The sequence below is a fragment of the Hirsutella rhossiliensis genome (assembly GCF_020360975.1).
Source record: "Hirsutella rhossiliensis strain HR02 chromosome Unknown scaffold00006, whole genome shotgun sequence".
Lineage (NCBI taxonomy): Eukaryota > Fungi > Ascomycota > Sordariomycetes > Hypocreales > Ophiocordycipitaceae > Hirsutella > Hirsutella rhossiliensis.
This window is the reverse complement of record NW_025408672.1, coordinates 3,169,642-3,182,657: the sequence shown is the minus strand read 5'-3', so window position 1 is coordinate 3,182,657 and position 13,016 is coordinate 3,169,642. Positions and strand designations below refer to the sequence as shown.

The following is a 13,016-nucleotide window of genomic DNA, read 5'->3' as shown; positions in this document are numbered from 1 at the left end:
AAGTAGTATAGGTACTTACTAAGCGCGCGCGGTATAAATAAGTAAAGTAGACTTATACTAGGATATATTATAAAAAATAAGGTAGGTATATAAATAGTAATATACTAGTATATAAATAGTAATAAGTCTTACTATTTATATAGATATATTTCTTTATTTATATAGAATTTCTTAAAATCCTCTCTTTTAATTAGTAGCTAGATCCGCTTAGTAATTAGTACTTAACCTTATATATTTTTTAAGTCTCTTAAAAGTCGCGATCTTATACGTCGCACTTACCTCGCGCGGGGGATAAACCCCTATAGTAGGGCCCCTCCCTAAGGGGGACCCCTCCCTTACTAACTCGGGTGCTCGGGTGCACTTATTCGTAATCGAGGCCTTCTTAGTAGGTACCTAGGTAAGGCAGGCAGCTAGGGGAAGTATAGGCAGTACCTTAAAGTAACTTTAAGGTACTTTAAATTTAGGTGCTCTATATAACTCTATATAAATAGAGAATTTTGTCTGTGTAAATAGTAAGACTTAATAGCAATACTCTTCTAGATTCCGGCAAGCCTTTACCAGCTAAATCCAGAAAGGTGGGGCGGGCACGAGTAGGTAGCTCCGTAGCTCTGGATCTCGTGACCTAGAGGTGGCTCCTCCACAGCCAAAGGGATTGGCCGCCCCTTTTCCACACTTCCGACTCCATTCAATCTGCAGAGGCAGCCGAGCACGAGAATGGCATCCATGACACTACGCTTTTTTCAGGCGCAATGGACGTCATTGTCCGCACATCTCGTACGGCTGTGCCGTACGCCACTTCTCTTTCGTTATGTACAATTGACGTCACTGTCCGCACGTTTGACAAGGCTGTTCCTTGGCCTTCGAGCTCGCGAGTCAGCTGGACTTGACTCCCCGGACAATCTGCCATCGACTCTGCTATCGACACCAGCAAGCCAGGACAAGGAAGACGACGCTGCCACAGACGGTCAGGTCTCCAGTGCTCAGATCGAACAAGAAGCTTCAATCTTCTTCCCCCTCACGGAGGAGCAAGTCGAAGCCAAGAACAGTGCATTCATTGACTCGATCGACAAGGATGCCGTCTGCCATGTGGCCTCTAAGCATTGTGGAGGAGGGGCTTGCAGCATCATTGATGAGAATCAAGGCAGCTTTAATATCTGCTTCTTTGTTCGCTTCGAATCCAACGAAAAGACGTGGGTTTTGAGGATCCCAATCGTGCCTATGGTTCGTGATACATGGGGCAAGCTCTTGAGTGAGGTGACTACGATGCGGTGAGCTATATCATAACCCGTTCGACGGAATTCTAGTGACCAAATCACCCACGCAGATATATCGAAAGCAACACTACGATTCGCATCCCTCGCGTCCACGCATACGGAGAAGACGACACTTTAGTGAAAGGCGCTTCAACGCCATTTATGATTATGGAATTTATCCCCGGGCGGCAACTTGATATAGATACTTGGATGCATACTACAGAATCGCAACGGAAGAATCTGTATATTGATCTTATCAATGTTTTTGGGCAGCTACGCAAACTTGAGTTTTCTGCGGCAGGCTCGCTGATGCCGAATCCAATCGATGAAGCGAATCCCATACTTGGCCCCTTCCTTTCAATAACTGACAACGGAGTCGAAGGAAGCTTCGCAACGCTGGCCACCCCAAGGGTTTTCATATCCACGGCGCAATTTGCAGATTATCATTGCAACTTTCTGTCAGAGACGATCCAGCAACCCGTCCAGGAGCCCAGTTTCAACCAAACAAAGATAGAACAATTCGCGTTGGACAGTCTACTGAAGGAGATCCCCAAGTGCATCGACTTAAAGGAGCCTAGCCCTTCATTCGTACTCGCCCACCCAGATCTCAGATGTGGTAACATCCTCATCGACGATGACTTCCACATTCTCGCAATCATTGACTGGGAGTTTTCCGGTACGATTCCGCTACAATTGTTCACGCCGCCACCATGGATTATGGGACACGATCCCGCTACCCTCCTTTTCTGCACCGGTGTTCCCCGACGCGATATTTTTCCGGAATTCCGCACACTTCTCATGGAAATGAGGAACTCATCGAGCGCTTGCACCCAGCTCTGTCAAGATTGGGGATTGCAGGACGAAGCCGTGCAGCATCAATTCGTGCAAAAAGTGTCGCCTATCATGGAAATCTTTCGCCACCCCTCTAAACTCCAGAATATATACCAGATGTCCATCTTTGAACGCGTATACGGATCCAAAGCATGCAGGGAGACGGTGGTCAACGACTTCTTCGAGAAAGATGAGAACCAGGCGCTTGCGCAACGAGCTGAGCTTCAAATGCGGAACTCTGAACGCTACACCGAATATCTTGTGAAACATGGGCTGTTCGTCGAGGATCATCGGGCTCAGAAAATCCGAGAACTTATTGAAATGACGAACAAAACATTGGAGCAAGTCCGCCTATCGAGTCAAGCCCGCCGTGCACAAGACCCCGACCTCTATTCCTAGTCGCCCGCTCCTGAAGATCGCGCCGTCAACTCCCTCTCGCGCTCCTGTAACTCGGCCAATTTTATCCACAGCTTTCCAATCTCCGCCTCCTTTTCAGCGAGATCCTGTTTTATCCGCGCAATGTTTTCTTCCATGGTGGCACTTTCTTCCTGTCGTCTGCGCTCCTTCGATTTCGAGACCTTTTGGGACATTAGTCGTATGTTGGTGCTTGACACGTTCTGGATAAGATTGAGCAAGGTTTGGCGTTCTTCCTGCTCCGCCGTGTATTTGCGCATAATGTCGCTGATCCGCCTCTGGATTCGCCTGAGTTCCTCGGTGGTGGGTCCGTGGCTAGCCATGATGGACCTGTTCAAAAGCTTGAGTATAAGGGAGAATCGCGGACGAAGATAAGAAATGCTTGGGGCTGTTGGCTCTTGCTTGCTCCCTGCTGGGCGATCAACAATATAAGTATATCAAGTGAAGGGCGACCTTCCCCGCTCACAAGCTCATAACTGAGCTGTCAGACTGTTGGTTTGCGGCTCGTCCGCGACTCGTCTGAATGAGGAAAGTGAGATCAGAAGTGGATGAAGCCGTATCTGCCGACTATACGTTGCCTATTTTATAAGTTAAGTTTCGAAAAGGTTACCACGATAACACGGCTCTGAACTCTAGACATTAGTCTTTCGGAATGGGGGTGCACTGACAGTCGCCCTCGAAAATTCGACGCGTTGATAAGCATAAACATAAGTAATGTATATTCCGGTGGCCTTATATACGAGTACTCGACCGAGGAAAACAAGTTTGGTATTGTCAAGCCTCATTCTGAAGGCGAGGCCATTGACCAATCAGACGAGTTTGAGCTATTCAAAGAGGCTCTAAGCAAAACCCCTACCCCTACCGGTGATGGCGGGCCGCTTCTAGTACGCACGCCGTGTAGTGCCCGACTTCAGACAGCTCGTGGAACGTCGACCCTAGCCTGGTACCCCGGATGACGCAGCAAGCAGAAAAGTACATGAAGCATGGCGCCGGTCGTAGCCCCGGCTTTAAAGGCGGCTCACAGAACGCTGTCGGCAGCGGGACGGCTACTGCTAGTGTCGCCAGCGGCGAAGCTTCCCTTGCCGCCACCGGGAAGAAGGACGACGAGGACAACGCTGGCTCGGTTAGGCACGGGGACAAGACAGCAGTTGCTGTCACTAATCTCACACTCCTTTTTCCTATTCGGTGCCCTTTTCTAGAATTTTCAGGAAGACTCATGCTTGATAGCACAATTCTTCAGAATCCAAGTATCATGCCCACCTGGCAAAGAGTCTATCAGTAACGTCATGAATTCGATCCTCCATGAGGTTTCATTGTCAGGAGCTCCTCTGAGTCTCCTGGGATGTGTGACTAAAGGGTCTCATCTCGCTGTTCCCCAATTCCTACTTCTAATCATCGAGCAAGTCGAGTAAAATACATAGGCGGGTTCAGTGAACGTTGGACTCGATGCATCAGCGGTTCGTCTGTACAGAATTTATGGGTAATATACGTTCTGTAAGAGCACGGGATAGTTCAAGATGAGCCCCCTTATGTTTCTGTCAGTCTTCGCATCTATGGTCAAATCAAGCCCCGGTGAAACATAATCTACTCTTCAGCGCCCCTCTGTCATGTTTTACGTGGCACGGCAGTTCAAAGAAACAGCAAGGCAGCTTACGGGTACTTCGTACATTCTGCAAAAGTACGAACATGGAGCGCCTGGCGCAGTGGGACAATGCCGTCTGGCCTCAGATCGACCTTCATAGGCGAAAAGCTTCCCTGGATGCGCCTTTCTTAAGGACCTCTGATGGATTCATCCAATGAAAGAGAGCGTTCCGTTCAAGCTTTGTAGTTTAATCAGAAGATAACCCTGCACATTGTAAGAACAGCGGCGCTGTGTTTAAGCGAAAGGAGTTATGCAATCTTTCGAGAGACATATCTCAGACTCACCGACCAAGAAGCATCAACGGAGTCCTAAAAGAAAGTGTCTACCCAAGCTAAGACGGCACCAATAGCCTTTGCTTAAGCTTCAGAAACTATCAGTACCAGGACACGAAAACGCCCCGTTCATTTTGTAGTCTGGAACACGCTGTTGTCCCCGCCGCTTCAATTTCAGGTTATTAAACACCACTAAAAGAGAAATTATCGAATCTCAAGTATCTCCTCTACCAGCTCACCTCGCTGCCGCTCTTGAACCGCCTCGCCACCCATAAGTCCATGGATATACGACTCCCCCACGAAAAGGGAACCGCGCTCCTGTTTACGGATGATGTATGGCACGCCTCCACCGAATATCACAAAGACCTGGTCCCCAGCCCGCGTTGCATCTGGCCCAATGCCCATGCGGTCCTTTGCAGTGACGATGAACTTTCTGTGGAGGCAGAAATTGCTGGCCAACGAGGTGTAAGATTCCGGTTTGCCACCAACTGGAAACTCTCTCAGCTGAACTATAATTTCCTGAGAACTCTCCGGATGCTTATGGCTGGATAAGAGCTCAAGTAGGAATGCCGAGCCGTCTCTTAAGATTTGCTCCGGCGTGCTCCCGGCGAGCCGATACTGCTCTGCCGTGGTAGCATTAATCCAACAGGATATCCAGTCCGCGAGAGACTTTGTCGCTTGGAGAGATGGTAACGCAGCTCTCCAAAGCTGAAGGAATTGTGAGTCGTGGCCATGTCCTTCGGACGACTGTGGTACGTCATCGAAGACGGCTGTGTTGACGACTATGTCGGCCTTCAGGCCACTCAGTCGGAGTACCGACTGATCCAAGGACTCGTATAGTTTCGCGTGCAGCCCACAAGAGGCGTTGTAGTGGTCTGGAAACCGTAAGGTTGCCGCGCCCGCGTCGTTGGGATGAGATAGCCACGTAAGGCTTTTGGCCACATGCCTTTCTGCAACAGCAAAGTCGCACCAATTTGGAACCCAGGAAGGGAGCAGCGCAAGACGGTGTTTGCGCTGGGCCCAAGACACGTCTTCGGACACGCCGTTGGCGCGGGTCAGGAAGGAGAGTGTCTTATATGTCCAGAGAAGGAATATAGCGACCTTTGTATATACTTGAGTGACATCTATCTTGTAGTTGGCACGCAACGCGTCGGGCACGTGGGAAACATCTTGGTTCTCGGCGGCCAAGCCGATCAGAGCGTAAATCTTATCCCTTTGGTCGGTAGCATGACACTTGATGGAGGTTGCGACGGACAAGGCGCCTAGACACCAGGGAGCACTGGATCGCCGAATGTTGGATATCGTCTCGACATTCTGTATTTGGTTTGGAACCTGTTCCAACCGCAGATATCCATTACGTCGCAGCCAGGACGACGCCCAGCCTAGGTGATGCCACATGTACCTCCTCTGTCCGTGGAGAATGACTGGGTCCCCTCGCGAAAGAGCGACTTCTTGGACGATCCACGACCTTGTGAACCATGGCAGTTTGAATAGCCTCCTCAGATGCCTCCACAGCCCGTCATTCCATTCGGGAAGACCCGAGGCCGCGTGGTTCTGATCCGAATACATCCGAAAGGGGATGTCAGCCACGAACTTGGCGCGCGGATTCTGTGTCTGGAAGACACGGTATATTTCATCAACTAGTTGCCACGCCGCGGAGCATGCATCGAGGTCGGGCCCGATCCAGATTAGGGTCCTGACGGCCCGGGAGTATATCAGGCTCATGAGCTGTACCTGCCTAGAACGCTCCGAGAGATCGTCTTGATCAATGCATATCTTGTCAATCCACACCCACTCGACTCGCCTGCCATCGATGGTCAAGCCCGGTAATCGCTGTACAAAGGCTGCCAGGCTGGGACTCACGGACAGCACCTGACCGTCTACTCGTATTAGCTGGCCAGGTGCTTGAGAGTCCCAAGAGTAGCTGAGAGTAAAGTATGGCGGCGCATCATCGATTTTGACCGTCCGGAGAGCGCCAGACAGAGTATTTGACTCGGCGCTCACTTGTAGTAGTCGAATGCAGCCGGTACCCAATGGAGTGTAAACGTACCGTCGAAGATTGTTCATGTCTCATGGTCTAAAAGGCTGCTCTGAAGAAGAGGGCGATCCCGTCCAGGGAAATCGAGACAGGTCTACGATTTATCCGTCACATCGCTGGGTGGTCTTGATATACCCTTGCAATGAGCTAAACACCGTGTATATGTACGAGGTTAATACCAAAAGAACTTCAACACAGGGGGCTAGGCGGGGACCCTTGCCACGGTGTAAGTCACGCTTACCCGCAGATTTCTACTGTCCTGCGTTTCCCGGCTTGAGAAGCTTTGATGCTGAAAAACTGTACATGTGACTTTCCTCAAACAGCAAAGAACTTAGCAAAGATACAGCAAACGCAAAGCAAAGCAAAGAAAACCAACACAGCCAACAAGGCAGCAGCTCTAACCAGCCTGACTGCCCCCAAGATAACTGCCCTTTATTAAGTTAGCATAGCATATATTGAATCAATAAAATACTAAAGAAAGAGCAGCAACTTCGCAGCGGCGACTTGTTACTTTCTAGCGTGGAGTGTAGAAGGCCGTCTTTTAGGAGAAGCTATAGAGGCTTATCAAGTAAATGCCTAGTAATATATAAACGGGATTGTTTCTGCAAGGCAATAACTACTATAAAGAAAAAATAGCCCTGTTAGAGTTCTTAAAAAAAGAGGGACGGGCTCTTTACAAGGATATATAGTCATTTTTGCCACAGCCTCTGCTTTTTATTCCAGATCGTCACGAAAGCTTTGATAAGGGAGGTTCAGGTGACTAGATAGCTTCCCTTTTCTAATTAGACCGTACTGTATGCAAGCTCTGACTTACACGGTGGCAGGGCGCCTGCCTAGCCCTCGGTGCTGAAGTTCCCTTGGTGTCAATCTTCGTATGGAGTGAGGAACAAGCGCGTGGCGCGAGAGCAGGCTCCCATTGGACCACGTTTCAGCCCTCCATGTACTGTATTGTAGCGAGTTTCATTCTTCGCTCAGCTCATATATGGACGTCACTCTCAATGGCCACGCTTTTACCGAATATCCCGGGCTCGGAGTCAGCCCCTCCCAGTCAGTCTCGCGGCCCGGCTCGTGGCTTAGCCGGAAGATTAGGCGTAAATTCTGCATCTTCGAGCTCGAAAGGGGCGCCCTAGCGCGACAGGCTGGGCTGTGTGGTAGGTTGGCCCCTGAGGGCACCCCGGCCACAGGGTATATCTAGGTGCCTTAGTATGCGTTGTCCCTCGGATTCTTCTCATCCACCGATGAATTGCCTCCCCCGCACTCTCCGTCCTCGCGTCAACTATATGACACTCTGCTCCGGGCATCGTAATCGGAAATGACGGCAAGCAGCGGAGACAAGGCCGGATTGCCCCGGAACACGGAACCCCGAAAATTCGGTCTGAACCAAGTATACCCCGACCAGAGCGATGGCTCGATCAAAACAGACTTGGAGTCGGTTAATCCACATACCAGTTTTGCCAAACACATCTGATTGGGAGCAGCATCATCGCCATTCACGGCTTGGACACTCAATCGCCGGGAACTTGGGTGGCATGGAAGGACGACGGTGACCCAACTTCGGGCCATGTCCACTGGCTGCAAGACCAGAACATGTTGCCATCTGTCATCCCCAATGCTCGCATCTTCACGTACGACTGGAACGCCAACTTCGACGATAACCCCGCGACCGACCTTCTATTAGGTCATGCCGATGCACTACTAGATAGGTTGCATATCTGCAGATTCAAGGTGACACACCTCGATTCTCGCATGGCATGACCTAACGTGGGAAATAGGACAGCGGTAATCGCCCGCCATATTCATCGCATCCTGCTTTGGTGGTCTGTTGCTGGTCAAGGTTTGCATCTTTTCGGGGACCATATCGCGCAGTGCTAATTTTTAAAGGCACTTCACCGGGCGCGGGAGGTTCGTGAGTATCAGGGCATCCTCAGATCGACCGCTGGTGTCGCGTTTCTAGGCACGCCTTTCCAAGGCAGTCACGAGTCCTTTTTTACTGCCACCCAGCTACGGGTCGTCGTTGCGATACATATGCGCGGTGATTCATCCTCCGAGTTGGTCAAGTATCTGGGAAATGACGCCGGGGGACGAGGAGAACTCGACGAAATTGTCCAGCGGTTCTGCGAGATGGTCGAGGACAAAGAGTTCAAATTTCCCATGGTCTGTTTTTACGAAACCCAGCCGACAGACTTTACCACAGTCATAAGGAAACTACCGCCCGAGTTCATCAAATGCTTAGGCAGTGATAACAAGGGAATTGTAAGCTTGCGTTTCGGACCAAGGTTCCAGTGCTAACCTTGGCAAGCTTGTCGAGCGGCACTCGGCTTGCCTTCAAGGCCCACGTCGGATTGGGTTGGACGTTAGACACGCAATGCTGAGCAAGTACGCGGGACCGGAGGATGATGCCTTCAAGAGAGTGTCCACCCGTTTGTTGGGGTTCGCCAGTGATGCACGGAAGATATTGCGAGCAAAGGGTTAGCTAAGGCAGTTCCCCATAGGATCTTGGAGTCCTTACCACGTCTACAAGCGAGCCTTGACCATATGCAACGAGTTAATGCGCATGCTAATGTTGACCTAAGATTCATCATTCCCCCATCGCAGAACTGGGAAGACCCAGAAAGACTGGGCCCGGTGGGACAAGGAAGTAGCGATTCTGAAGCGCCTTCACACATCACCATTTCGAGAGCGAAAAGACCGGAACGATGCCCGTGTCCCAGGGACATGTAACTGGTTCGTGTTCCACAAACTCTTTCTGGATTGGCAAGAGAGCCAGTCATCAAGAATGCTTTGGGTTTCCGCAGATCCCGGGTGCGGGAAGTCGGTTTTGGCAAAATACCTGGTTGATTATATTCTTCCTACAACGTCCAGGACCGTGTGTTACTTCTTCTTCAAAGACGACTTTGAGGACCAGCGAAGTATAGTCAGCGCCCTCAGCTGCATACTGCACCAACTTTTCCACCAGAAACACGAGCTGCTATCCGATGCGATCCTGAAACAGCTCGAAGTCGCGGGTGAAAGGCTAACCAGCTCATTTGGTGACCTTTGGGATGCCCTTCTCAACGCTGCGGAAGATCCGAACGCTGGCGAAATCGTTTGTCTGTTCGACGCAATCGATGAGTGCGAAGCGAAAGGAAGATCTCAGCTCTACAGAGCATTGCAACTTCTCTATGGGCCCGGAAGAAGAGGAAGTGCCTTTAATCTGAAGCTACTCCTTACAAGTCGACCCTATGGTGAGATTCGCCGTGGATTTCAACCCTTGATGATCCAAGGATTGCCGGTGATTCATTTAAGCGGTGAAAGCGATGAAGAGGCGGCAAAGATTTCCCAAGAGATCGACATCTTCATCAGATCCAAAGTCCAGGATATCGGAGCGTCGCTGAAATTGACAGATGACGAGAACCATCTCTTATTGACAAAGCTCACAAGTGTTCCTAACAGGACATATCTATGGGTATACCTTATCTTGGACTTGATCGAGAAGGACGGCGATATCGACAAAAATAGAATAATCGATGCCACTACTCATCTCCCTCAAAATGTGGACGAGGCATACGACAGGATCCTCTCCAAGAGTCACGACCCCGAAAGAGCAAAGAGAATCCTGCATATAGTCGTGGCAGCAGCTCGGCCACTAGCCGTGGCTGAGATGAACCTGGCGATAACTTTGCAAGAAAATCATCGGTCTTATGACGACTTTGATCTCAAAAGCGAAGCCCGTTTCCGCGAGATCTTACGAGACACCTGCGGGCTCTTTATAACAATCGTGGACTCAAAGATCTACTTGCTCCACCACAGCGCAAAGGAATTCTTGGTTCTGGATGACACGATGAATTCTCATATCCAGACAAGACTTAATTGGAAACACGCACTTCGGCCGCGGACATCTCATCGCATCCTTGCCAACATCTGCATCTGGCATCTCCTCTTCGCAGAATTTAAGATGCATCCTCTTTCTGGGGACGTAAAACTGGCCCAGTATGTCAGGGATCATATTTTCCTTGACTACTCCGCCAAGCATTGGGCCGCTCACCTCCGAAAGGTGCAGAAATCGATGCGAGACGACGACGCGATGACACAATCGATACTGAGAATCTGTAATGCAAGCTCAAAGCGCTGCATGATTTGGTTCAGAGTCTATTGGACAATTACGAACACGAAATTTCCCCAGGGATTCACCACGCTCATGATTGCATCCTACTTTGGACTAAGAGAAATAGTGAAACTTTTGCTTAAGAGGAAAGAGTTCGACGTGAACTCTCAGGATTGTGAACACCGGCGATCAGCATTATCTTGGGCTGCAGAAAACGGCTTCGATGACGTTGTCAAATTGTTGATAGAACCCCGATACATTGGCCCGAGGAGCTTCAAGCCACGGCTCAGGAAAAAAACCGAAATCGACTCCAACGACATACACAAACGAACACCATTATCGTACGCCGTTTGGAGTGGAAACACGGCGGTCGTTAAGCTGCTGGTAAAGGCAGGGGCCCGGGTGAGCTACCAGGATGAAATTGGAGGGACACCGCTGTCTTATGCCGTTTGCAAAGGCCAGCACGAGATAACTAAGCTCCTACTCAGGAAAAGAGGCCACGTTGGTTCAAGAGATGCAATCAGTGGGGAGCTACTGTGTTCTGCAGCGAGGTTCGGCCACGAGGATATAGCGAGGCTGCTCATCGACGCGGGTGCCGACAAGGAGGCCAAGGAAGTAAGAAAATTGACGATTCTACAGCGAAGGCATGAGGTTATGTTTCGGCAAACCGCCCGCGCGAATGACCGCAAGGGCCTCAAGGACACAATCGGGCTAACGCCGCTGCAGTGGGCGGCCCGGAATGGCCAGGAGGCCGCGGTGAGGCTACTCATCGACGCGGGTGCCAATAGGGAGGCCAAGGGCGGGTACAATTGGATAAAGAATCTTAGGCGGACGCCACTACACTGGGCTTCCCGGCGAGGCCATGAGGCTATAACGAGGTTGCTCCTCGACGCGGGCGCCGACAAGGAGGCCAAGGACGCAAACGGGTTAACGCCGCTGCAGGTGGCAACCCGAAAAGGCCACAGGGCCACGGCTCAGCTGCTCGTCGAAGCGGGCACCGATAAGGAGGCTAAGGACGTAAAAGGGTGGACGCCGCTGCTATGGGCGGCCCGTGAAGGCCATAGGGCTATAGTTCAGCTACTCATCGACGCGGGTGCCGACAAGGAGGCCAAGGACGCAGACGGGCAGACGCCACTGCACTGGGCTTCCAGGCGAGACCATGAGGCTATAGCGAGGCTACTCATCGACGCGGGTGCCGACAAGGAGGCCAAGGACGCAAAGGGGTTAAAGCCGCTGCATTGGGCGGCCCAGAGTGTCCTGGACCTGAGGGACGCAAGCGAGGTAAAGTTTTTTCACGTGGCAGCCCCAAAAGGAAACGGAGCCGTGGCCAAGCTGCTCGCCTAGGTAGACGAGGTAACACCGCATCCGATACTTGACGAGATAGCATAGATGGTTGGCAAGTCGGAAAACCTCTTGCTGCCTGATAGAAGAATAGACAACGTGGGGAGCACCGGCAGGTTCTGGTGCACTGGAGCGGCTAAGCAGAGCCAGCATTTATAGAAGGTAGTCGAAGCCTTGTATGAGACGAACGTAACCAAGGCCTTAGAAACCAAGCGTCAGCCAGTAAAACCAACCACGGCCGGCCCGGTAAGAGAGGTATCAATATGAGACGTACTAGAGGAGCATCACTTGACCAGCTTCATCCAGCAATTCGTTTCCGGGCTTTCAAACCCAGAGCTGAAGAGAGAAGCAGACCCTTACGCGTCTCGTGATTGCTTTTAGATAGAGAAGCTAAGCTAGCCAGTGAGCCCATGAGAGCGAGTTATGCTCTGCCCGACTGCCCCTGTGGTGCGTTATACTTGAGACCTTGTTTCTCTACCTTGTGAAATCGCGAAGTATTTTCATTGGATGCCCGAGACGCCTGCTTCTCGAGTGCCGTATCAGTTTCTCAATTTCAGGACCGTCCAAGGCGTCAGGCGAAGTCCAGATACCATGGCAAGCGTGATAGCCACGCTCTTCCCGGTGCGTCCCAAAGCCGTGCTGACCAAGGACGGCTTCTCCAGCACTTGTATTGCTCGGCGAGCGACGAGCCGCACATGCCGATTAACGATTAAAAGCGCTGTTTAACCCACCGAATCGGGCGACGTGCAGCCGCTGTTGGTGGGCTCGACAGTGAGGGGGCAACGACGGGAAATAGGTAATTAATCATATAATCTACTAGAAAATGGCTGTGGGTCTGATATGGCCAGTAAAAATCACGTTGGGGGAGCTTGTATCTGTACGACCTTTGCAATCCTGGTGGTTGTAAGGGACAGACTTGTTGGACGTTGGACGGTGATACGGGTGAGCTCTGGCACGCTATGTTACCAGACTAATGCAAGTAATCTTGGAGCATTTAGGGAAGGTAAGCTGGCTACTAGTCATACGGTCACAGCTGGACGTGACCTGGATCTCATTCGTTATGTGATGGAAAAGATGATGTATCGTAGGTGAGTACGAAGTGGCTGCTACGAGAGGGGAAGCCAACAGTTCAAGTATAATT

General features: G+C 50.9%; 3 protein-coding genes across 3 annotated transcripts; 2 read left to right on the top strand and 1 right to left on the bottom strand.

Annotated features, from left to right (window-relative positions):
* Window positions 1-749: 749 nt before the first annotated feature.
* On the top strand, window positions 750-2,483 carry HRG_06615 (phosphotransferase enzyme family domain-containing protein; the record flags this gene model as incomplete). Its single annotated transcript, XM_044865086.1, has 3 exons — window positions 750-787; window positions 846-1,268; window positions 1,325-2,483. 3 exons carry the CDS (start codon window positions 750-752, stop codon window positions 2,481-2,483), a joined length of 1,620 nt encoding a protein of 539 aa, XP_044720026.1.
* Window positions 2,484-4,616: 2,133 nt separating this feature from the next.
* On the bottom strand, window positions 4,617-6,479 carry HRG_06614 (heterokaryon incompatibility protein (HET) domain-containing protein; the record flags this gene model as incomplete). The annotated part of the gene is made up of 1 exon (XM_044865085.1): window positions 4,617-6,479. One exon carries the CDS (start codon window positions 6,477-6,479, stop codon window positions 4,617-4,619), a length of 1,863 nt encoding a protein of 620 aa, XP_044720025.1.
* Window positions 6,480-7,762: 1,283 nt separating this feature from the next.
* Window positions 7,763-11,878, top strand: HRG_06613 (ankyrin repeats (3 copies) domain-containing protein; the record flags this gene model as incomplete). Its single annotated transcript, XM_044865084.1, has 13 exons — window positions 7,763-7,878; window positions 7,929-8,175; window positions 8,223-8,284; window positions 8,332-8,352; window positions 8,424-8,703; window positions 8,750-8,880; window positions 8,943-8,987; window positions 9,046-9,174; window positions 9,313-9,600; window positions 9,664-9,799; window positions 9,863-10,016; window positions 10,065-10,538; window positions 11,082-11,878. 13 exons carry the CDS (start codon window positions 7,763-7,765, stop codon window positions 11,876-11,878), a joined length of 2,880 nt encoding a protein of 959 aa, XP_044720024.1.
* Window positions 11,879-13,016: the final 1,138 nt, after the last annotated feature.